The 23,614-nt window shown below is 42.8% G+C and overlaps 2 protein-coding genes across 6 annotated transcripts; one reads left to right on the top strand and one right to left on the bottom strand.

Moving 5' to 3' along the window:
* Window positions 1-455: 455 nt before the first annotated feature.
* On the bottom strand, window positions 456-11,891 carry aaas (achalasia, adrenocortical insufficiency, alacrimia). 3 transcript variants are annotated; one of them, XM_032520035.1, is made up of 17 exons: window positions 11,731-11,891; window positions 11,394-11,524; window positions 11,081-11,208; window positions 9,537-9,592; window positions 9,354-9,445; window positions 9,211-9,257; window positions 7,906-8,004; window positions 7,588-7,731; window positions 6,912-7,032; window positions 6,690-6,814; window positions 5,980-6,040; window positions 5,785-5,875; window positions 5,540-5,636; window positions 5,211-5,278; window positions 5,011-5,092; window positions 3,133-3,217; window positions 456-694 (listed from the first exon to the last, which is right to left on the bottom strand). In XM_032520035.1, exons 2-17 carry the CDS (start codon window positions 11,502-11,504, stop codon window positions 539-541), a joined length of 1,563 nt encoding a protein of 520 aa, XP_032375926.1. In that variant the 5' UTR covers window positions 11,505-11,524; window positions 11,731-11,891; the 3' UTR covers window positions 456-538. The 3 variants fall into 3 exon arrangements, with proteins under 3 accessions (XP_032375926.1, XP_032375925.1, XP_032375927.1); XM_032520034.1 differs by having other exon boundaries at window positions 11,394-11,531; window positions 11,731-11,890; XM_032520036.1 differs by having other exon boundaries at window positions 5,540-5,633; window positions 11,394-11,531; window positions 11,731-11,890.
* Window positions 11,892-12,596: 705 nt separating this feature from the next.
* Window positions 12,597-23,501, top strand: map3k12 (mitogen-activated protein kinase kinase kinase 12). 3 transcript variants are annotated; one of them, XM_032520028.1, is made up of 14 exons: window positions 12,597-12,850; window positions 14,069-14,592; window positions 16,617-16,800; window positions 16,916-17,107; window positions 17,240-17,398; window positions 17,747-17,905; window positions 18,075-18,183; window positions 18,389-18,498; window positions 18,726-18,842; window positions 18,941-19,075; window positions 19,188-19,911; window positions 19,997-20,064; window positions 20,201-20,498; window positions 21,509-23,501. In XM_032520028.1, the coding sequence occupies exons 2-14, from the start codon at window positions 14,130-14,132 to the stop codon at window positions 21,662-21,664; spliced, it is 2,874 nt and encodes a 957-aa protein (XP_032375919.1). In that variant the 5' UTR covers window positions 12,597-12,850; window positions 14,069-14,129; the 3' UTR covers window positions 21,665-23,501. The 3 variants fall into 3 exon arrangements, with proteins under 3 accessions (XP_032375919.1, XP_032375917.1, XP_032375918.1); XM_032520026.1 differs by having other exon boundaries at window positions 16,605-16,800; XM_032520027.1 differs by lacking the exon at window positions 12,597-12,850 and having other exon boundaries at window positions 14,045-14,592; window positions 16,605-16,800.
* The last annotated feature ends 113 nt before the right edge of the window (window positions 23,502-23,614 follow it).

Genomic DNA, 23,614 nt, shown 5'->3' with positions numbered 1-23,614 from the left:
GGTTGTAAGAAAGAAGAGAGTTCCCAAGACCTCTGTAGCCCAAGGTCAGCTGTGTACCAAATTAATTCTGGACAGTATGTACTACATTCTAAATTGTAACAGTCTACTGTTTTTGCAGTTAGTACGCAACACACACCATTATAAACTAACAGGAGATGATGTGTCATATTGGCTGGAAAGCTGCGCAAATGACCTGGGTAATGTAGTTAATCCTTTGTTTGTGTGCACTGCACTGTGATAGAGATGACCAGTTAGTATTCTGTCGGTTACTTTGTCACTTTTATAGTGTATAGTAAGATTTTGGAAACTGCAGATATCTCGGGCTCTGCTGAATCTTTTTTTTTTTTTTTTAAAGCTGTCCTTTGACAGCCGGGGTGCGAGTATTCTTTTGACTTAAAGATTTCTCTCACAATGGTGTCTACTTTGTTTAAATGTTTAGAGAAATAAGCAGTCTTAGACTTAGTTCATTAAGAACTTTACACATTTATTGACAATCCATGATAACAAAAATGACTTTCTAATGTGTGATGGTGGTCAGTCAAGACATGAGCTCTGTGAAGAGCGACTGATTGGCAAAGTCTGCAGGCCTTTCTTGGGGGCGTGGCAGTGAAGGACTGCCACTGACGCCAAAATGAGGGACGCCAGCACTCAGGAAGTAGAAAGGCACGTGGGTAATTCTTCCACTGGACCAACACTGGGAACAGAGAGAGAAATGTTACTTTGGAGGTGGTGGAGTACAGAGGAAGTACCAATATGTTTATTTCTGTACAGGGTTTCTGCAGGGTTTACAGAAAAAAATTAGAGACTTTTGAAGACCTTTTGTAATAATGTCACATAAAACGCAATTTTATACCCGTTTCAAAGAATGAAGGAAAAACTAGGAGGGACAATATAACGGCTAATATTTTTTTAATTATTATTACTTTTTCAGTACATCCCAGTTTTAAATAACATTAATTCTTAATATAATTAAATCAAATGAATGATACCTGGGCGCCTGGGCAGCTCACCTGGTTGACCGTGCGCCCACATACAGAGGCTCAGTCCAGATTCCGACCTGCGGCTCACGATTCGATATCGATTTTCAATTAAAAAGCGATTCTAGATTCAAATAAACGATTTCGAGTATGTAAATGTAGTTACTTTCCTGTAGTATTAGAGTACTGATCGACCGCATTGTTCTGTCCGAGCCCGGCCCGCGTGCCCCCGCACCCACACACACACCCACCCACCTCTTAAAGCAGCACCATTGTAGTACAAATGCCGTGTCGCGCTGAAGTGACCGAGCCCGACCTAAACATAATTTCTAAATATCTTTCCGAACCCGGCCCAGCCCGCCGTGCTCGGTTCGGATAGCCTCACTTTATATCCAAATTATTCATGTAGATATGTTACTTTGAACATCCTGTTATGATGTATGTGTATGAGGTCTGTAAGCAACAAGGACCTTGAACTTCCCCTTGGGGATCAATAAAGTATCTATCTATCTAGTGATTGCAACACACACACACACACACACACGCACGCACGCACGCACGCACGCACGCACGCACGCACGCACGCAGCAAATAAAAAACTGAAAAGTGGTGCGTGCAAAATTATTGGGCCCCCTTGCGTTAATACTTTGTAGAGCCACCTTTTGCTGCGATTACAGCTGCAAGTCGCTTGGGGTATGTCTCTATCAGTTTTGCACATCGAGAGACTGAAATTCTTGCCCATTCTTCCTTGCAAAACAGCTGGAGCTCAGTGAGGTTGGATGGAGAGCGTTTGTGAACAGCAGTTTTCAGTTCTTTCCACAGATTCTCGATTGGATTCAGGTCTGGACTTTGACTTGGCCATTCTAACACCTGGATACGTTTATTTGTGAACCATTGTTTTGTAGATTTTGCTGGATGTTTGGGATCATTGTCTTGTTGGAAGATACATCTCCGTCCCAGTTTCAGGTCTTTTGCAGACTCCAACAGGTTTTCATCCAGAATGGTCCTGTATTTGGCTGCATCCATCTTCCCCTCAATTTGAACCATCTTCCCTGTCCCTGCTGAAGAAAAGCAGGCCCAAACCATGATGCTGCCACCACCATGTTTGACAGTGGGGATGGTGTGTTGAGGGTGATGAGCTGTGTTGCTTTTACGCCAAACATATCGTTTTGCATTGTGGCCAAAAAGTTTGATTTTGGTTTCATCTGACCAGAGCACCTTCTTCCACATGTTTGGTGTGTCTCCCAGGTGGCTTGTGGCAAACTTTAGACGAGACTTTTTATGGATATCTTTGAGAAATGGCTTTCTTCTTGCCACTCTTCCATGAAGGCCAGATTTGTGCAGTGTACGACTGATTGTTGTCCTATGGACAGACTCTCCCACCTCAGCTGTAGTTCTCTGCAGTTCATCCAGAGTGATCATGGGCCTCTTGGCTGCATCTCTGATCAGTCTTCTCCTTGTCTGAGCTGAAAGTTTACAGGGACGGCCAGGTCTTGGTAGATTTGCAGTGGTCTGATACTCCTTCCATTTCAAAATGATCGCTTGCACAGTGCTCCTTGGGATGTTTAAAGCTTGGGAAATCTTTTTGTATCCAAATCCGGCTTTAAACTTCTCCACAACAGTATTACGGACCTGCCTGGTGTGTTCCTTGGTCTTCATGATGCTCTCTGCACTTTCAACAGAACCCTGAGACTATCACAGAACAGGTGCATTTATACAGAGACTTGATCACACACACAGGTGGATTCTATTTATCACCATCAGTCATTTAGGACAACATTGGATCATTCAGAGATCCTCGCTGAACTTCTGGAGTGAGTTTGCTGCACTGAAAGTAAAGGGGCCGAATAATTTTGCACGCACCACTTTTCATTTTTTTTATTTGCTAAAAAACTTTTAAATATCCAATAGATTTCGTTCCACTTCACAATTGAGTCCCACTTGTTGGTGATTCTTCACAAAAAATAAAACTTTTATATCTTTATGTTTGAAGCCTGAAATGTGTCAAAAGGTTGAAAAGTTCAAGGGGGCCGAATACTTTCGCAAGGCACTGCACGCACGCACACACACACACATGCACACACACGCACACCGAATTGAACGAATTAGAATCGGTAGAGCTCAGAAATTGCTAAATGTGTAGAGTAGGACTGACCACAGTGAGCAGAGCTCCGTGCTGGAAGTTTGGGTGGAACTGCATCAGTCTGGGCTCTGCGCCAGGCTCCCCTTGCACAAAACCACTAGAACCGAGAAACAAGAAAGAAATCAGTACATGGGATGTGCAGTGGTACTACCCTGGAAAGTGCAATATTTTCTAGCTCTACTAATGCTACGCAAACCAGGCACGGCGTCATGGGAAAATAATATATTTAATTATAAAGAATTATTAAAAAGTGGCAAATTATCTCATAATTTGTGCTAAATTAGTCTAAATCTTAAGTAGTTTTTAATTTAAAAAAAGTTGTTTGTCTATTAAGTGACAGTGATCTGTGCAACATTTCCAACGAGCTAGACTACCAGCTTAGTGAACTGAACACTCGATTCCACAGTGACACCTATGGCCTCATGGCATCTGCAGCAGTCCTGATGTCTCCTAGCCTTCAGACTAATGACACCATCAGCAGTCCTGATGTCCCCTAGCCTTCATACAAATGACACCAGCTGCTTGGCCACTCTCAACGATGCAGGGAAGCGCTTAAACATAACCATGTCAGAGTCAGAGCTCGCAGTGTTTGTGCAACTCATAGAGAGGAAGAAAAAAAGAGGAGAACATCTCAAAAGTCTTGTTGAAGTGATGGACATATGCAATGAGGAAGTTTTCCCTAATATCCATGCTTTCCTAAAAGCTCTGATAACACTGCCGATGACGTCCTGTACAGCTGAACGCGTCTTTTCCAGTGTCAATCGGATTAAAACACCAAATAGGAGCACCATGCTTACGTCTCGCCTTATGTCTCTTTGTCTGTTGACATAAGAGAGCTTACAGTAACTCTTGACTTCGATGATATCATCAACATTTTAAAGAGCAAACCCCGCCGACTACTGCTGTAATTTGTGTCAGTGTGTGTGTGTGCGAGGCGACCTAAAAACATGCGATGAATCCGTAGGCTACATGTTGAAAGTTAGTAACATAGCAGAGAGAAAAGGAGGAAATGAGTCGTTCCCTGTTCGCTTCTTCTAGGCCTATTTTAGCGAGTTTAATTGTGTACCACGAGGGGATAAGAGTATGTGAAGGCTACTCTGTCTGTATTGAGATATATTAAAATAATCGATTCATAACCCGTTATAAATCTACAGGCACATTTCTATTTCTATATCAGCTTGTTACTGTTCTTTTTCCCTCATGGGTTCCCCTTGTTATCGGCGCTGTGTCTGTTGTTGATGTGATTTATTTCCTTTTGTTAAATATGGTTATAACATGAATCACACTAAAGTAACAGTTTGTCTCTTTCGGAAATAACCTGAGTCTTGTTTTACACGACAGATGACGTCAATGAACAAGTTCTGTGCCCGAGTATTGAATGAAACTGTCGGCCAGTGTTGTTGACCTGTAGTGTTGAAAACTTAAAAACAATTAAACAGAATTGTGAAATATTCGGCCTCCTGTTATACGAGTAGAACTAAATTATGTTTTGGGGAAATATTAAATGCCTGACCACTGTTCCAGTCTTAGGTCTATGGAGCTTTGCGTAATAGCGCAGCCAGGTATGGTGCGTAATGGAGATTCCTACGCGCTCCTCTCTGGGCAGAACCAAGGAGAGCGGTCGCGGATAGGGTCGTCCTATACAACCAAACGTTTGTACAATGTTTTTTTACAACATATTTAAAGAGCATCAAGCTATTGAAATCTCTATTATGTTAGCACAGATAATATAACAGTATATTAGTCATTTGTATTAGGTTAAACAGTGATTTGATATCATGTTTTCATTTAAGGCCCACCCAAAATTGGTCTGGCCCATCCAAAACTGAAATCCTGGCGCCGTGCCTGATGCAAACATGAAATGCTCATGAAACACATAACTGTACAAACCAAGGCAAAAGCTCAAAAATGGGGTTGGTTCTCGTCTTGAACACAGCTATGATTGCAGGCCGGTCTGCAGCTTGTGGATCACCTGAGACAACAGATAAGATACGGAGAATGAGAAGAGTTATTAAAACTAGAAAATAACACCAATGTAATACTGACAGGGTTAATGGGGGTGAACACAAAAAAAAGAAAGAGAGAAAGACCTTTCAGAAGCACTGCGAGCCTCTCTCCTGTTGGTTCCCAGGCTAAAGACTGGATCTCTCCACCAACACTGGCAGACAGAACAGACACAGGTGCTTGGTTATGCTTTACTGTAAGAGGCTATAATGTCACATGCAGATGGGATGTCAAGCAGCACTAAATACTGCCTGAATGCTGAATTGTGCAAATGAAATGTTGTAATAAAATGGTTTGTTGTGCAAGCAAAGGGCCTTGCTGTTTCTCTCTGAGCCTTTTTGGAAGCCCTGTGCGTCACTTTTTGATGTAGCCCAGCTAAAATACGCCTGAACAGCATCTGGTTTAGAGCTCTTACATGATGTCCCCATCTGGTGTGTTAAAGGTGGTCTCTGATAGGTCAGCCACCACTGCTGCTGCCTGTGGCCCATTTGATGTGCACGTAGGTACGCCTGCAACATCACACAGGTCAACTTTAGTCAAGGTTTAAAAAGTCTTTCATCCGACATTAAAAGAGAACAATTCAAGCTGCACGTCAGCTATCAACAAGACTACATTCTACAAAATAACTGGATATTCTGTGTAAAGACTGGGACAGATAACCTGGTGAATCCGTGAAAGTCAGAGCATAGATGACCGTCTCTCCCTGTACGGTGAAGAGAAGGCGACTCCCATCTGGACTCCAACAGCCGGACTAACCAAAACAAACAAACCAAGACTCATCAGTATTTAAGAAATACATGATTTAGAAAATGGGTTGTAACCAAAATGAACAACAAAGTTAAACGTGTTTTTTACCTGACAGCGGCCTTTCACACATGGCCAACGCTCACAGGTCCACATCCTGGTTTCCCAAACCCTGAAGAAAGAAACTTTACTCATCTACTGTAGGTGTAGAAACACCACTTTCTGGCCACTTATTATTATTATTATTATTAGGGGTGTGAATCTTCACTGGTCTCACGATTTGATTATGATTATCCTGTCAACGATTTGAATCGATATCCTGATGAGTCACCGTCTCAATAACATTATTATTATTATGTATTGCTACACGTGGTTTACATAAACATATTCAAGCAGTCATGATATATACATATGAACTCCCCTTTTCATTTCATTCATGTCACAAAAAGACACACCCTGAATGTAGCGGAGGTCTAACACAGCAGACAAAAACAAAAAAAAGCAGCGACCGGAGAATTAACACGTAAGATCAGTCGGCAAGAATCGATTATGGTGTATCACTGCATCGATGCAGAATAGTCCAGGTCCGCATCGCGATGCAATGATAATTTCAACACCCCTACTTATTATCTTATAACACCTGCAGGCAATGCTAACATGTTCATAAATATTTATTAAAAGTGAGTGGGCCTCAGTTGAAAACTTGACACATACTCATTGGCATACTCATCTTTCAAATGGAATGTGCTATTGTAGCCTTTTAATGAATGCTTAAGTTGTTTATTATGAAAGTTGGATATCTCTGATGTGCAGTCACAGACCTGAACAGGGCAGACGGTGTTGAGGCCAGGACATGGCTGCCATCAGGGGACCAGGACAGGAAGGTGACCCCACCTCCTCCAACACGCTGAAGTGGCACACCGTTTTCTGAAGCCACATCCCAAACCTGAAAGATACAGCCAAAGGTACAGAAGCAAACACCTTTGTGAGTCACTTTCTTACAGGATGAGATCTACTTTCGTGATGAAGTGGTTGCCTCGTACCATCATTGCGGTGTCCATCGGCGAGGCAGACACAAGGAGAGAGCCGCTCGGAGACCAGGCGATGGAAGTGATGGGAGAGTGACCAGGGTGGGACAAAACTTGAGCACAACCAGACGAAGGCCTAGATGGGTCGAGGGGAAGAAGAGCATGGCACAAGAAAAGACGGTTCGATTTAGGATCTTTTTAAAACTGCATGGATTAACCTTTTTCACAGAAAACAAGTAGAGACAATATCTATACAACATGTTTGTCAGTACTTACCAGCTGTATATAACAAGAATTCCTGGTAATATAATTAATCAATTAACATGACCTGGACCCAGACAAGTAGAACAAAACTGATGTCTAGACTTACCCGTTAGAAAATAAGTCATTTACAATCAAAGTGACACCATCATGAGACGATGAGCTTTCTAGTTACAGTAGCTAGAAGCAGTGACGGTGTTTGCTACAGGTCAGACTACAACACTACCAAAAAGGATTGAAGAGCCTTCTGTGTGTCGAATCCACTGTCACGCCAGTTTCACTTGTAGTTTAGAGATGTATAACAACTCACAACATTCAGCAACAACATGCAAAAAAAAAAAGATGAACTAAACTAGCCTTTTTGGAGAGAACTGAATGCAATGATTTTAAGACTTTAGCGGACCTGTAGATACACCGGAGTGTAACGTACCTGGTTGATAGTGAGCAGGGGTCCACGTGCCAGACCAGTAAACAGTTTTGACAAGCGACAGCGAGGGCAGTTGCACACAGCGGCTTCCACTGCACTGCTGCAACACTCCGCTGTAGACGGTGCTTCAGTGTGGGGGTAGTGGCGCTAAGAGACAAGCGTACAAAAGGGTAGTGTCAAAGAAGGATGAAGAGATGAAACAACAACACTTGTGTTTGTCTGTCCTGCACACACACACACAGCTTTATTGTTATTGGGATCAGAGGTTCACTGTTCATCAAAGCTGTCCTACTGGCCGTCTTCAGAGCTTATGTACGGTACCTTTTGGGGTTGTAGATCTTAATGGAGTCGTCCAGTAGGGCTACAGCAAATTTATCTGTATGGGGATGCCAGGCAAAAGCTCGCACCACACAGTCAGACCTGGTAAAGAAAATATGATTATAGCAGAGAATGCTCATTGACCATTACAGTGAACAATTTTAAAAGGTCCAATATGTACTACTGACAGCTAGCGTTTTAAAATGGTTACTGCAGTCTCAATTCAAAATAGTGGACAGAGCCTGCTCCCCAGCGTCTAAGTTCACAGGGGTTGCCAGGTTGGGAACGCTAACCCAACGTCCCACAATGTCAATGTTGCATTGCCATTCATTACTCCAGAGCGCAGCGGAGTTGCTAGATGATGCTATGTTTACATGACTGTTGAAATGACAGAAAGTGCCTAACCCTACTAGGTTAGCCATGATAATTAAATGAAGCTCTTTGAACGCTTTTTGATTCATTACAGTAAATATATTAAATACTGGACCATTACGACAAAATTATTGTTTGTAATTTTGCCATTTCATTTCTTTAAAAAAAAATACAGTTTAAAGCCAGTGCTTAAAAACAAACGTATACAAAGATCCCATATTTTTGCTTTTTTTTAAAGATTATATTTTGGGCATTTTTAGGCCTTTATAGACAGGATAGCTGAAGAAATGAAAGGGGAGGGGGGGGGGGATGACATGCAGCAAAGGGCCGCAGGTTGGTGTCAAACCCTGGCCCGCTGCGTTGAGGAGTAAACCTCTATTTGTGGGCGTCCGCTCTACCCAATGAGCTATCTGGGCGCCCAGTTTTGCAATCATTTACTGTATGTAAAAAAAGTTAGTTGTAAAGCTTTAACAAACGATCCTTCTCATTATCCATTGATCTGATGATTATTTTCCAGATTAAGTGATTAATCGTTTGGTCTATAACATTAGAAAACAGTATTAAAAAATAAATAAAAAATAAATAAATAAAAAATAAAAAAGTCCATCCCAATGTCATTAGAGTCATTAAATGTCTTGTTCATTCAACAAACACAAAGACACTCAGTTTTATGCAGGAAAAGAAAAAACAGCACATGAAGCCTTGAAAAATTACTTAAATGGTTAATTGATTACCAAAAATTGTTGCAGTTAAATTTTCTGTTCAACAAAAACATTAATCAACTAATTGTTGAAGCTATAGCTATATTATAAAAACTGCGAGGTCTTCTCCAAAAGGCCTGCTCACTACCAGTTTATTCACAATAAATAATATCTTCAATTATTTGCCCTTCAAAAGCAAAAAATGAAAATTACAGAATACAACGTTGGCACTCACCAGTTCAACACTTGTGAAAACTCAGCAAGCATGTCCTCACTGCTCATCTAAAGACCAAATGACAAACAGGTAAACAAATCTCAACGCATCACAACAAACATCTGGTTATTAAGTGTATTGCTGTCAACAACATTTTTTCTTACTGTGAGATGAGGAAACAGGGAGCCGTGAAAGGAAGAGAACCACTGGAGCAACGCCAGGATACAACCAGAACTCACTGACAGCCATTTAGGCACTACACCGGCACAAGATACAGGAGAGTTAATGTAAAAACTCATCAGTTGACATGTAGGGAACAGCTCATTTGTTCAAGCAAATCAGTGCACCTTCTGTTTTTGAGTTGGTAATTTCATCGAGTAGCCCTGTGAATCCACCATCCCGCCTGAAATGGACAAAGATGAGTTGCTTAAATGATCTGTGTCAGTAAAAAACTCGAGACAAAAGATTGATATGACAGTATACTGCGTTATTATCTCTTGTGATACATTATTGAAATACTGTTACAAATAGTGCTAAATGTTGTAAAAGTATGAAGTAAGAAATTTGGTCCAGATTCCAGTGACTACAGGGTGCAGCTGCATCCTTCCATTTAAACTGTAGAACTGTTGTGTTTACTGACAGTTTAAATCAAATGTATGGCTAGTTTGCAATTGATAGACAGCCCACGTGCACGCATTGTTTTGTTTGCTAAAAAGGTTAAAACATCACTGGTTATTCATTGTATCATATAAGTTGTGCATATATTTATGAAACTGAAAAACACATTTTAATGCAGTGAGTAAATGGTGTTGAATTCCTTTGGCTTACTTTCTGCACAGTCATACTTTGGTTACAATTTGGGGTTTAGTGTCTTCCGTGTCCTGCACACTGGCCACTATGAATGCAAATACTTTATTTCAGCGTTTCGGCTCACAGACCTTCCTGCTAAATTTATCTGAGGAAGGTCCGTATGACCAAAACGTTGTGAAATAAATTATTTGCATGCTTAATGGACAGTGTGCGGGACTTCTTCAACAAGTGGGACTGGAAACCTTTACCTTTTTCGACCAACCTGCACAAAAAAAGAAGTGTGCAAAAGTGCTTTTTGAATCGTTCAGTGTCTTGCTAAAATTACCCTTCAACATGCACCCAGAGGAGATTGAACCACCAACCCTTATGGTTGAAACCACATGTTATATGAACAGATTCCTGGTGAACAATTATTATGTATTTTAGAATAACCTGAAATGTGATAACATCTAGAGCTAGAGCTGTAAATTGGCTGAAAAATTAGCTTTTAGCAAATATATCAGCATTGCATATTTGTTGGCAGATAATTAATAGGAAACTGCAGTACAAAAATGCCAAAGTTATGTTTGAGGTAGCTAAAAAAAAAAAACATTGTTTGTGCACCAGACAGTGCTGACAAGTTTATTCTTCAACTGCAGGTCACAATTCTTAAAGTAATAAAGTCCTGCCATAAATCCCACCTTCATGAAAGTTATAATGCTCAGGTTAAGATGAAACAGTGAGGTGTTGATTCAACTTTAAAAAATAGGTAAGACACAACTGTATTTATCCTGAGAAATTGTTGTGGGTGTAGCAGTTGTAATACAAAGGAACTATCTAAATCCACATATCTAAAATATACTGTACATATACAAACACATCAATACATCAGGGAGTATTCGGTTTGTGGTGTTCCTGTTGAATTGTATTGTGTTTTACTGACATGTGTAGCTATTATCATGTCCAACTGCTTTATATCAATGAGACTAATGCAATACCAATGCAATACCACTCTGAAAACAGTTTAAAAAACTAAAACATTAAAACCCTCATGAAGATAGAATTTAGTGTGTGTGTGTGTGTGTGTGTGTGTGTGTCCTACCACGCTGCTGCACTCCTCATCCACAGTGTTTCGGAGTGGTCCAGGAAGGCCGCCTTGCTGCTGCTTTCTGTGCGACAGTGGAGCTTCAGAGACTCTCGGGGGAAAAACAAACTCAGAGGACTAGACTCCTGCAGGAAACACACAACCATGTAATGAACGTTTCACTAGGCAAAGTACAGTGCACGCAGATACATTTGACGACATTACAAGACAGTCAGTAATTATGGACCCCTGTCCATATCAACCGTTTAATTAACGTGTCGTGAGAGATTATTAGTTAGCTATATCTGCACACGGCAGCTCTGAATCAGACCAGTTTCAGTCGGTCTTCAGTGGTGGTTCCTGACAGCAGCTCGTTGTTGGACTCGCAAAGAGTGGTCTGTCCGGAGGGCAGCGGAGGGGGGAACAATGCCAGAGAGCACATCTTCAAAACGGTGGAAACCACTGGAAACACACCATGGGTCAGTCAGGTACACACAGAGAAATGACTGTCATGTTTACACCGCAACAGCTGGCTGTAATGCTAATGTTACACAGTGGACAGTCAGGTTAGCTAACAGCAAGCTAATTCTAGCTAGCTAGCTAACGTTAATAAGTTTAACGTCGGCCTTGTTTTCGTTGCTCTTCGTTTTATACGTCGTGAAAGTTACCTCGTAGTGTATCCTTTGCTGTGTGGTCAATTATCGTGCGCGGTGTTATCGAACAACAAAATAAAAGTAGCCTAATGCTGCGTGGGTTGTGGTGACACTTTGGGTTCCTTTTCAAGTAGAGTAGTGCATCGCGCCGTGTGTGCTATGGCAAGCCAAAGGGACAAACAGTGCGGAGTTCGGCTACAGAGCGCTGACGTGCTGCCCTCTGGGGACACAGAGCTACATTACATCCACACTGAGCCAAAACAGGCACCAACTGTTTGTTTGTTAGAGCGTTGCGAAAGGCTACATGAAACACACGAGTCATTTAATTAAACTAATACAAATCGAGTTGTTTCCACGTGGATTTCCATCATATAAACCGTTTATTGTCATATGTTATTGACCAAACTATGCCTAAAAAAAACACATCTGATTCGTGATTTAGATTAAGATAATGATGCTGTGTTTCCCTCCTAACCAAACAAGGGCAGAGCACATGGTCAGTTGCACACCAGTCTCCCTGGAGCTGGCGAGGATCCAGTGTGTCTTGCTCAAGGACACATCAGCAGCTGCAGTGTGGATGCTAGCCGACACAGGGTATCCGAATTAAAATGATAATAATAATTTCACATCAGGAAGTTACCATATTATGATAATGGTTGAAGCACGGCTCAAACATCATAATCAGTGAATGAAAACAAAGTCTATATCGACACATTTTGGGAATGGAGATAATGGATGTGATGATGGAAAACGGATTTCGTGTGTGTGTGTTTTGGTGTGTGTGTGTGTGTGTGTGTGTGTGTGTGTGTGTGTGTGTGTGTGTGTGTGTGTTTGCAGAGGTGGCAGCGCCCCCTCGCGGCGCATCTCGCATTTCCGTGACGTCAATTCAGCACTGGGAAGGAGACAGCTCCCTCCCCCCAAAAAACAGCGCGCCTCACGTTGCACGGGTCCCCGGTTATTGATAACACAATTTGCCCGTTGGGATTCATCCCAGTAACGTGTTACTCGTGGATATAGGGACTGGAGAACAGACAGCCAGGACGGGAAAAAAACAACGATTTGCTCATGATCAACGACAAATAGATATCCGAGCCCACCCTTTCACTTGACAACGCGGCATCAACCAGGCAGAAAGGTATGGGAATGTCATACTATACGGTTAAATGCTGATTGACTAAGAAATCAGGTATCACAGGACGTTAAGGTATGATGCCGTTGCTTGGTGCGGTAGCGTTCACGCCGCTCACACTGCACCAATGAACTGTTGCTGCCAAGAAACGAATCATCGTCGATGAACGCTAGAAAATCATATTTGTGCAGCGAGAAAGCTCACATTACGAAATATTTGTGTTGATGCCAACGTTGAGTACATGTTGAGACGTTGCGGCAGTTTCGCTTGGCATGGACCATAGTAGGCATCGGGCTTGCAATTCATGCACGTCGGTAATGATGCTGCTGAGTGTCATCATCACATCCTCGGTTATTTAAAGATTGATCTTCCTGCGTTTGTATGCGCACATTGCTCCTTCGCACAGGCCCGCTGCTTGTTGCCCATTTTTTTCACGCTCCCATTTCGTTCATTCGTCGTGGCTCTTCTCATGCAGTGGTGCAGTGCAAGACATGGAACTGGTGAATTGGGTACATGTGCTCTCTCTCTCTTTCCCAGTTGCTCTCTCACACATCCAGGCACGCACGCACGCACGCACGGACGGACGGACGGACGGACGTACACAGCCATACTATGGGTGGTTATGCAATTCGTCATATTTTTCAGAGGCACACAATGCTTCTCATGTGATTCATGACAAACGTTAAATGGGAGCTGCTGATTAGCTTTGCTCTGATGTTGTCAGACATCGATGGCCCTCAGAGTGACAGTTAAAGAACAGGTGACAGCCTGGGCTGTGGACTGCACAACCTCCTCTGGCAGATTCATTCATAAAGCCCATCTACACTCTGGGTGATGGCTCCGCTGGGCAGGCTGGCGTTCCCATTCATAGACACATAGACGAGGTTTTGCTGCATGGTGCAGACAGACTCTGGTTGTGGGAATGGAGTGGTTAAACTGGGGGACTGGCTGGATGCCAACTCACAGCACGACTTCACTGTTTTGGTGTTTTGCATTGCTCGAATAAAAGACAAGTGCCAACTCCAGTCGTTTCTTAAAAGATCACAGGAGAGCAGACGTAAGGAGCATCTATTTCAGCACTGGACAGCTCCACACTGCAAATGGAGCTGCCCAGTGCTGACATTTATCTACACTTGTTTAGCATACTATTAATTTAAAGATGAATATGGTTAAATTAAAGATGATCATTTTAATGCATTTCCTATCATACATCTTCTCCTTCAGGCTTACGTCTCATCTTTCCATCCTCCATCCACCCTAACCTGCTGTGTTGGGGAAACCCCTAATGAGTGGGACCTGTATCCATGAGCCCCGTGCCCCTTCCCCCTCCCTGTCAGGCTTCAGCACCCCCATCTCAGAACCCCCCTATCGAAGACTCGATGGAGACACCCCAGCCTGCACCCCAGAAACGGACCTGACCCCCACACAGTGTGTCCTCCGTAACGTGCTTTCCATCGACACTGGTGGACCGGGGGCGCCAGGCGGCAGCAGCCCCACCCCCAGTGATGGAACCTCAGCCCACTTTGACAACAGCGTGCTAAAACTACATGAACATGAGGCCTGCCAGTGTTGTGGCGGGGCCGAAGCGGGGCACAGTCCAGAGGCTGGTGCTGTTCGGAGCCAGTCGGAGAACATTCGGCTACAATCAGGAAGTGGAGGTTTTTTGGAGGGACTGTTTGGCTGCCTAAAACCAGTCTGGACCATGATTGGAAAGGCCTACTCCACTGAACACAAACATAGCCATGAAGGTAAGTGACAGTAAATGTTGCACTTCTCTGTTATCTTTGCAATGACTTTGAATCACAGTATAACAAGTATTATTAGCAAAATGCACATGAACGTACTCGTTCTGCAGAAAACAATGGACCTGTGACTGATATATTATTGTACAGTTACTGTACAATACTGTCAAACTTAATTTCACTGAGGGCCACTGGAAAATGAGAATCACATCAAGGGCAAGACAAATGTAGTTTAATGGCATTCTTTTATTTAACCGACAGATTCAAAAATCTTTGACTGTATTGTTGCATGTCTCATACAGCCTTCTCACTGACAGTTTAGTCGACATAAAGCCCTAAAAAAAGTCAGGAAAAAGATTCCTCAGCCATCATAGAAAAAAGCAACAAAAACACTGGAAAAAGCGTCTATACTCCAAAAACATGGAAAAGAATATCGACAAAAAACTAGGCAGGCCAAAATTGATTGTGAACCTTAATTAACATGTGGGTCGGATCCCAGTTTGCGAGGGGCTGGATTTGGCCTGCCGGCCTTGAGTTCATCATTAGATTGTTAGTGAGGCATCAATGCATAAGTAGCTGGTAGAGGTGGAGAGTTTATCTACCCAATTAGCAGTCAGGTAGTTTTATCGAGTGGTTCCCACACTTCAAAGGGTCCCAAGATAAATCGGAGGGGTCGTGAGACAATTAATGGGGTAAGGATAAGGAAGAAGGGAAAGTAATTCTTCTACACAAATTTGAAATCATTTTCTGGACTTTTCTCAGACCTGAGTTTTGTTTTTGTTTTGTTTTGAAATATTTAATGATTTGACGTCTCAAACAATTAATTAAATGAACCATCTGATTAGTTTAGAGCAACTTATAGATGTCTGACAGTGATAACAACTACAGGCTGCTTTCTGTAAGGGGTCATCAGACAAAAAGGTTAGGAATCATTGGTTTAATCTCTATTTTATAAGCTTATCATGTGTTTTTTAATGCAAAATCTTTATCTGAAAAGTAACCAGTACTGTAACTACAGCTGTCAGATATATATTATAGAGTAAAAACTACAATATCTTCTCCTGAAATGTAGTGGAGTAGAAGTTGTAGAGTAGCAGAAAACAGAAATACTCAAGTACAAGCACCTTCAATTTAATTGAAGTACAGTATTTGAGTAAATTTACTTTATTTTCAAACACTAGAACACATTTTTTTTTAAATTAATTATTATTATTTTTTGTATAGTTTTTAAAGGTTAGTTTTTGGGCATTTTAGGCCTTTATTTTCACAAGACAGATGAAGACATGAAAGGGGAGACAGATAGGGTGGGAATGACATGCAGCATAGGGCGGCAGGTTGGAGTCAAACCTGCGGCCACCTTATCGAGGAGCAAACCTCTACATGTGTGCGCCTGCTCTACCAACTGAGTTAACCCGGCCATAGGGGTCTGTCAGCCCGGTGCATTCACAGTCATCAGCTAAAGTGAGTTTTCACAGCTGGCCAGAGGGAAGCATCATGCACATCTGCCTCCGCTGCATCTCCAGAGATCTCGGAACTTCAGTGGACCTCATGAAGAATTGATCTGCCTGTCTCTTTTATTCTGCCCAGCTTGTCTCCATTTAGTGACCATGCACTCTTACAGTGGTTTAAGTAGTGTCAGTATGACAGATGACAGACAGATCAGACTATGAGTGGATTGTTGTTTTCTTCCTTCTTTTTCTTCTCTCTGGATAGAAATGCAATGCTCTACTGGATATGTTATCAATATAACATTTGCTTGTACATGGCTGTCACTTTGTAAGATGTATTTGTGTCCTGCCAGCGCAAGGACCTAGCATTTGCTCAGCAACCCCCCCTGCCCAAACTGGCCGAAGTGCATATTGACAATTTGAGGCTTTGCATTGTGCGATGGATATATATTAAGTAATTACAAAAAGGTGTGCTACTGAAAAACTTCTGTAGCAAAGCTTGTGTTCATTCTGTGTAACACTTCATGTTTTCCCATTTATTCATTGTGGTTTTTTTTTATGGACTTGTTGGTCTGAGTTTAGAATCCTGGGAGGTTCCTTTTGAGGAAATCTCCGACCTGCAGTGGGTGGGCAGCGGGGCACAGGGGGCCGTCTTCCTCGGCAAGTTCCACGGAGACGACGTGGCTGTAAAGAAAGTCCGGGATATCAAAGAGACCGAGATCAAACACCTCCGCAAACTCAAACACCCCAACATCATCACTTTCAAGTGAGGAAACTCATGATGTCCTACATCCATATGTCCTTAACCTGCATAAATCTCTCGTGCTTTCCTGTTTTTGTTCACCTGTGCTATGTTATCTGACTGCTGTGCCTCCTTCCAGGGGCGTGTGCACCCAGGCTCCTTGTTACTGTATCTTGATGGAATACTGTGCCCAAGGCCAACTGTACGAGGTGCTGAGGGCCGGTCGTAAAATCACTCCCTCCCTCCTGGTTGACTGGTCCATGGGCATTGCAGGTGGCATGAACTACCTACACCTCCACAAAATCATCCATCGAGACCTCAAGTCCCCCAAGTGAGTGGACAGACTCAACACAGCTAGCTAAATGAGAAATTCAGCCAAAACAAGACCTACAATTGAATGGCTGATTTCTTATTATTTCCATGTAAAAATTCAGTATAATTACATGTAATCTCTACTTTGCAGCATGCTGATTACACATGATGACCTCGTAAAGATCTCCGACTTTGGCACCTCAAAGGAGCTAAGTGACAAGAGCACCAAGATGTCATTCGCCGGCACCGTAGCTTGGATGGCTCCTGAGGTAATTCGGAATGAGCCAGTGTCGGAAAAGGTGGACATCTGGTAAGTCTGATGAACATTGACATCTTTTCTAGCTTACAAATACACCAGGATGTTTTTTCTCGGTTCAGCAATTTAGCAATTATCTTTAATGTACTGCACTACAGTAGGAGAGCAGATACTGTATCAGCATCGTGAGTTAATAGTTTGTTATTTTTGTGTTTTAAAGACATCCGTTCCGCTGAGGGATTTCAAGTTTTGCTTACTGATATGTTGTGTGTGTGTGTGGTGACTGCTTTGTGTGACTGAACTGTCTCGTTGTGATGTATATATCCTTAATTCTTTCTCTGATCTCTTTTGTTAAAGAGATTGTGACCTTCCTGAATGAATAAAGCTTGACTTACCTTTAAGGTCCTTTGGAGTGGTGCTGTGGGAGATGCTAACCGGAGAGATCCCTTACAAAGATGTGGACTCATCGGCCATCATCTGGGGTGTGGGAAACAACAGTCTTCAGCTGCCCGTTCCTGAGAGCTGCCCCGATGGCTTCAAGATCCTCCTCAGACAGTGCTGGTGAGTTACACCTAGAAATGGAGGAGGAAAGAAAAATAACATTCGGGGACGAGAGGACAATAGAGGTAGAATGTGAGCAGATTAGAGTAGTGAAAGCAAGGGTTGAGTGTAGATGTATGGGGAAGCGCTGTAAATGTACACAGCTGTCTTTCCCATCTTGGATTTGCAGGAACTGTAAGCCCAGGAATAGGCCCTCTTTCCGTCAAATTCTTCTTCATCTGGATATAGCATCAGCTGATGTGCTGTCCACTCCACAAGAGACATACTTCAAGTCTCAGGTATGGTTGCTACTTCCGAGTCCCCCGTCTGAATATGGAAGATCTGTGACTGCACCAAAAGACACACAAATCACACATTTAAATAAACGGCAAGGTGTACACATACACATGCACGCCCACACATGCTTGCACATTAATCCGACTTTTACTGCCATGCAAAAGACAAGTTGTCTTAAAAGTCAGCTCAGAACTGTGCTCTTATCAGGCTGAATGGCGAGAAGAGGTGAAACAGCACTTTGAGAAGATCAAATCTGAGGGTACGTGTATCCACCGACTCGACGAGGAACTGATCAATCGACGCAGAGAGGAGCTCAGGTCTGTTTTTTTTAAAAAACTTTTATATCTCACATAGTGGTTGGTGGTACCTTTTACCATGCTAGTTGACATGTATGAGGCCACTTTCACTCTGTCCCATTTCTCGGTGTCATTCTTTTGTCCGCTCACACGGATGAAATAAGTGCCTTGAGTGCAAGTCTGTTGTGGAGGATTTGGAGTCTCTCATGCAGATGCACAATGACATCAGCAGCCTCTTTTCTTCACAGGCATGCTTTGGACATTCGCGAGCACTATGAGCGCAAACTGGAGAGGGCTAACAACCTTTACATGGAGCTCAGTGCTGTCATGCTGCAGCTGGAGCTCAAAGAGAAAGAGTTGCAGAGGTACAAATAAATCCATGGCCACAGGGTATACCTCCTTTACAAATTATTACGCCGTAATGCGTTTACGCTTTGGTGTCTTTTGGTATTTTTCTTTCCAGGAGAGAGCAGTCTTTGGATAAAAAGTATCCAGGCTTGTTTAAGCATCACAGCTCTAGGCAGAGCAGCTCCTCCAACTCTATGGACAAACTCATCAAGAAGAGAAATGTCCCACAGAAACTGCCCTCGGGAAAGAGGTGTGAGATATCTTATTTTAGTCATAATTTAATTAAAAACAACTGATGCTGATATGAATATTCATTAGGCTTGTGGATTGTAGTTGTTTACTAATCCGTCCTACTCTTTTAGGCCAGACATCCTCAAGTCTGAGGTAATCATTCCCAAAATGGACTCCTCTGTGATGCAAGTCACAATCCCAGCCTGCCCCAACAGAAGCTCCACTTCTCCCAGCCGGTCTCGGAGGGTAAAGACCCGGCATCGAAAGCCCGGGAAGGGCAGCAGCGGGGACCTGGCTGGACTTAAGGCAAATCAGTCCTCCCCCAATAGGGACACGACTGCCCAGGCTAACAGTTCTACCACTAATACCTCTAAGCAGCTCCTGGAGCCCTCCACAGCCCTGCGGGGCCTCAGCCATGAGCAGCAGCAGAGGCAGCTGTCCTCCTCCAGCCCCGACCTCATCTGCACCACGCTAGAGGCAGAGGGGCAGGGGAAAGGGGAGCCCTCTGTGGGTGGGCTGGAGAGAGGGGGGAGCCTCAGTGCCTCTGCAGGGCTAGGGGGATCAGAGGCAGGGGCAGCTGGTCTAGATGATCTCACAGAAACCCCTCCACGCAGTGACACGCCGAGCGAGGATGCTGCGTCGTTCCCCTTCTCCAGCAGCCCAGACTCACCGTGTGGGAGGGGTGCAGCGGCAGGGCGGGGGTCCCTGGGATCTCCACGTCTGCCTCATGATGGGGAGGATAAAGAAGAGGGAGCCGGTGCTGTGAGGTTGCCCCGTGGGGCATCAGGGGGAATTGGGAGTCAGCACCTCACTCCTTCAGCCATTCTGTACAGGGCAGCTATCACACGCAAACAGGTACAGAGCCGGACATCTGGTCGTACTCCTCAGTATTTCTCTGGTAATGCTTTGATCATTTTCACTTTCCTGTTTTTGACTACAGAGGCGTGGAGTGTCATCAGAAGAGGAGGAGGGTGAAGTTGACAGTGAGGTTGAGTTACCAAGGAGACGGTGAGTAACTTGCTGTCCTTTGTCACAAAAAGATTTCCGCTCTCTGAAAGATTTGATCTGAATCATTTTTAATTTGCGTCACTCTTTCACATCACTAAAACCCGGTTTTGTTGGTGTTTTATTTTAATCTCTCCAGACGTCCGACCAGCATCACCAAGTGCCAGTCGGTGTCCACCTTCAGCTCAGAGAACCTGTCGGTGTCGGACGGCGAGGAGGGCCACACCACTGACCACTCTCACAGTGGCACCCCCGACGTGGTCAGCACCAACACAGACGACAGGTTGGACGACCGCAGCGACGACCTCCTCTCTCAGGGGTCCGAGATCCCGGCGGACAACACTGATCCAGCTCAGACTTCCGATGGCCTGTCGGAGAGAGACGGAGCGCTAGGACAGGCCAAACCTCAGCTGGACGTGGAGCAGAATCCCAACGAGGTAGAGCAGCTCCACCACAGAGATGTTTCCGTTTGTGTCATCTTCTTAAACGGATGTGAAAACACTTACCTAAAAAAAAGTGGTCAAAAGTAACCAAGTACAGTTAATCAAGAACTGTACTGTAGTTATATGTACTGTACATGTAATAGTGAAGGTCTGGCACCCTACTTGAGTATATCTGTTTTATGTTACTTTGTCAACTTCCATTTCATATATCATAGATATTGTACATTTTATTCTAAATAAAATGCAATGTTAAAGACAGCCTTTCAGCCCTTATAAGAAACGGTGTCTGGTTGGAGCCCTTTGACACATTTCAGATGTCTAAAGTTGTTCCGATGGTTTCCTTTAAATAACAGTTTGAGGCTTAAAGAGGTAAAATTATCTGTTAATTAAAAAAAAAAAGGAGAGACAAGACCAAAAAATAAAAGAAATGTATATAGCAGAACTTTGTCTTTTCCAATTTTCTAAATCATGAATCATCTCGCGGCGCCTCAGATTTACCTCGTGACCCTTAAGAGGATAAAATGCTGCTTACATATTGTTACAGTGGTATTTAAAATCAAATAGCATATATATAATATTATTAACATAATATTTTAAGATTTTTTTTATTCATGAGGACAATGCACATTATTCAAAACTTCTGTAAATTGGCCTGTGTCGCCTAATTTTCAGCTGTAGCCCTAGTTACCCAGCATGCATATCTTTATGGTGGAAGGAAACAGGAGGACCCGGAGGAAGCCCACGCAAACATGGGGAGGACATGCAAACTCCACACAGAAAGGCCCTGTAGCATTGTATCTGTCATAGGGGACATTTTACGGCAGAAAGATTACATTAGTAATTAGGACATTTTGCTTAGAATACTTGAGGATTTCATTACTTGCACTTTTTTTTTACATTGTTGTATAGGTACCTTTACTCCAGTAAAGGATCTGGATTCTGCCAAAAACACTTAATGTCTGCTGTAGGTCATGTATGACATTGTTTTCTGCTTCTCTCTTCAGAGTCGGGCCGTGTGTGACGACTCTGACTGCGACAGCGCTGAGCTGGACCAGTCCGGTAGCGGAGAGCCCAGTCGTCCTCCCAGTGCTGGAGCATGGGTGTCGCCATCTCAACCCTACCAGGGGTCGCCAAAGGCGCCCCATACAGGACCTCCATAGATCACTGGACGCTAGCAAAGACCTCCAGCTGCCATCACAGGCGTACACCAATCTGTCAGTGCAGTACATTACTGTTGTCATGAGGGATCACACCTACCACACCACTCAGACTATGACAAGTTGACTTATGGTGTCTCATAAGTTTGTTGGCTGGCAAACCTACATCAGATGACATAGGACATTTGTCATAACCTGACATCCGATATCCTGGCAGCTTGTGACATCAGATTAATGTCATTTAATTTCAGAAGGGTTTTTGTTTTAAGCAAAAATAGTTACCAAGGTAACCTTAGCCACTGCTTCGGTTCAGCAAAAACCCTTCCACAGACGCGCACGCACGCACAAGATACCACACTCGTCCTTTAAACACTCTAATCCTCACTTTGGGAGCATCCTCCAGGATACTCCACACACTAATGCATTAAGTACTAATGAATAATAATGTAAATATCCATTACATAACACATGAGAAATATCTAACTTTATTTTATTTGTAAGATAAAAATGTAAGACTAAACTGTATGCAGCCCTGTGAACAAATGCATGACTACATGTTTATAATTTACGGTTCGAATGTGTCAGTTTTATATTTTGTGAAAGTTTACACTTTTTTAATCCTGAAAGTATTACTTTAGTTATTTTGTTTTGGGGTTTTTGTCAATAAATGTCAGCACTCAAGAAAAAGAAAAATGGAATGAAAATCTCACCAAGACGTCGATCATGATGCATAATTAGGATTCTCAGTAGGTAATATATTATTTTTTTTAACCCTCCTACTACTGAGTTTCAAATACACTTAAGACATGAGTGAGGTTTTTTATTAAGCTTATCAAATTTGTGATAGGATGGGAGACCTTTGGGTTCACTCCAAATGCACTTTTGCCATTGTATGTATGCCGGTGTTTCTCCACCGGTTTCTGAAATGGTTGGCTTTTTGATTGTTTTATTAGTATGATATACGTGTGTTCATAGAATACACTAGCATTGGTAACCAAGGTACTATCTAAGCAACAAACACTGGTGCTTCAGTAAAGGAGTCCTCCTTCGATATAGCATTGCACTCCTACAACACTGTCAGACTCCGCAGAACCAGAGATACTGTCTGCTTTAATCCACACTTTTCTTTCTTGTCAAAACCTGGCGCCTACATTACCCACAGTGCAACTTGACCAACAACAGTTTTTTCCAAGGGTTGAGGCTAAGGAGAGGAGTGGTGGGCTAAAGAGGCCTGGTAATCTCACTTCTTTTTAACACCACACCTCCAGATTATTTTTTTTATTTTCAAAATTGTAGTCTTCAGACCCAACTGATGATGCCTCAAGTGACATCACAAGGCAGTTTAGTTGTATGAAACCACAAAAAGGCTTCATAAAACTTGTAAAATCTTGATGTGTGAAATTAGTGGAGTTCCCCTTTAAGTAAAGAACCAAAAAGGACTCCTTTAGTTCATGATGTTCATAAGCTTCATAAGAACCTCAACTGTCCCTTTTACCCTTTAAGATAACTGGGGAGGTAGCCAGATAAGGAATAGAGCACTTTTCTGTGGTGGTTGCTAGTAGAACAGCAAGTATCCTTTGGGTTTAAATAGAAATGTTTTGTTTTTATACAGCATTGCACATTGTACCTGTAACATAGGAATTATATCGAAAGCAAAATATTATGAGCAACAATAAATAATGTATTGGTTAAAAAAAAAAAGAAAAAGAAAAAAAAGAAGTGTGATGTTTGTTTAAAAAGATGGGTTGGTCAACGCTACAGTTTGTGCTGTTGCTGCATTACATAAGACAGCTGAACGAGAAATAAATGACTATTTTCAATGACTTTAAGCATGTCCAAACTGTTCCAGTGTCATTTCTTTTAGATTCTTTTTTGGGCTTTTCCACTTTTAATGGACAGGACAACTAGGTGAGAAAGGGAAGACATACAGGATATTGCCACAGGTTGGACTCA

The sequence above is a fragment of the Etheostoma spectabile genome, chromosome 7, assembly GCF_008692095.1.
Source record: "Etheostoma spectabile isolate EspeVRDwgs_2016 chromosome 7, UIUC_Espe_1.0, whole genome shotgun sequence".
NCBI lineage: Eukaryota > Metazoa > Chordata > Actinopteri > Perciformes > Percidae > Etheostoma > Etheostoma spectabile.
Note: the sequence above shows the minus strand (reverse complement) of the source record. Positions and strands in the feature narration are given on the sequence as shown.

What these genes read in the sequence shown, in the direction of transcription:
- aaas (XM_032520035.1), bottom strand. Translation starts at nt 11,504, where the DNA reads ATGTGCTCTCTGGCATTGTTCCCCCCTCCGCTGCCCTCCGGACAGACC. An exon ending in AAGATCTACAACCCCAAAAG is followed by an intron (nt 7,732 to 7,905) that starts GTACCGTACATA and finishes CTTGTCTCTTAG; the next exon opens with CGCCACTACCCCCACACTGA. An exon ending in GCTCGCAGTGCTTCTGAAAG is followed by an intron (nt 5,093 to 5,210) that starts GTCTTTCTCTCT and finishes CTGTTGTCTCAG; the next exon opens with GTGATCCACAAGCTGCAGAC.
- map3k12 (XM_032520026.1), top strand. Translation starts at nt 14,130, where the DNA reads ATGAGTGGGACCTGTATCCATGAGCCCCGTGCCCCTTCCCCCTCCCTG. An exon ending in AGACATACTTCAAGTCTCAG is followed by an intron (nt 18,184 to 18,388) that starts GTATGGTTGCTA and finishes TGCTCTTATCAG; the next exon opens with GCTGAATGGCGAGAAGAGGT. An exon ending in AAACTGCCCTCGGGAAAGAG is followed by an intron (nt 19,076 to 19,187) that starts GTGTGAGATATC and finishes CTACTCTTTTAG; the next exon opens with GCCAGACATCCTCAAGTCTG.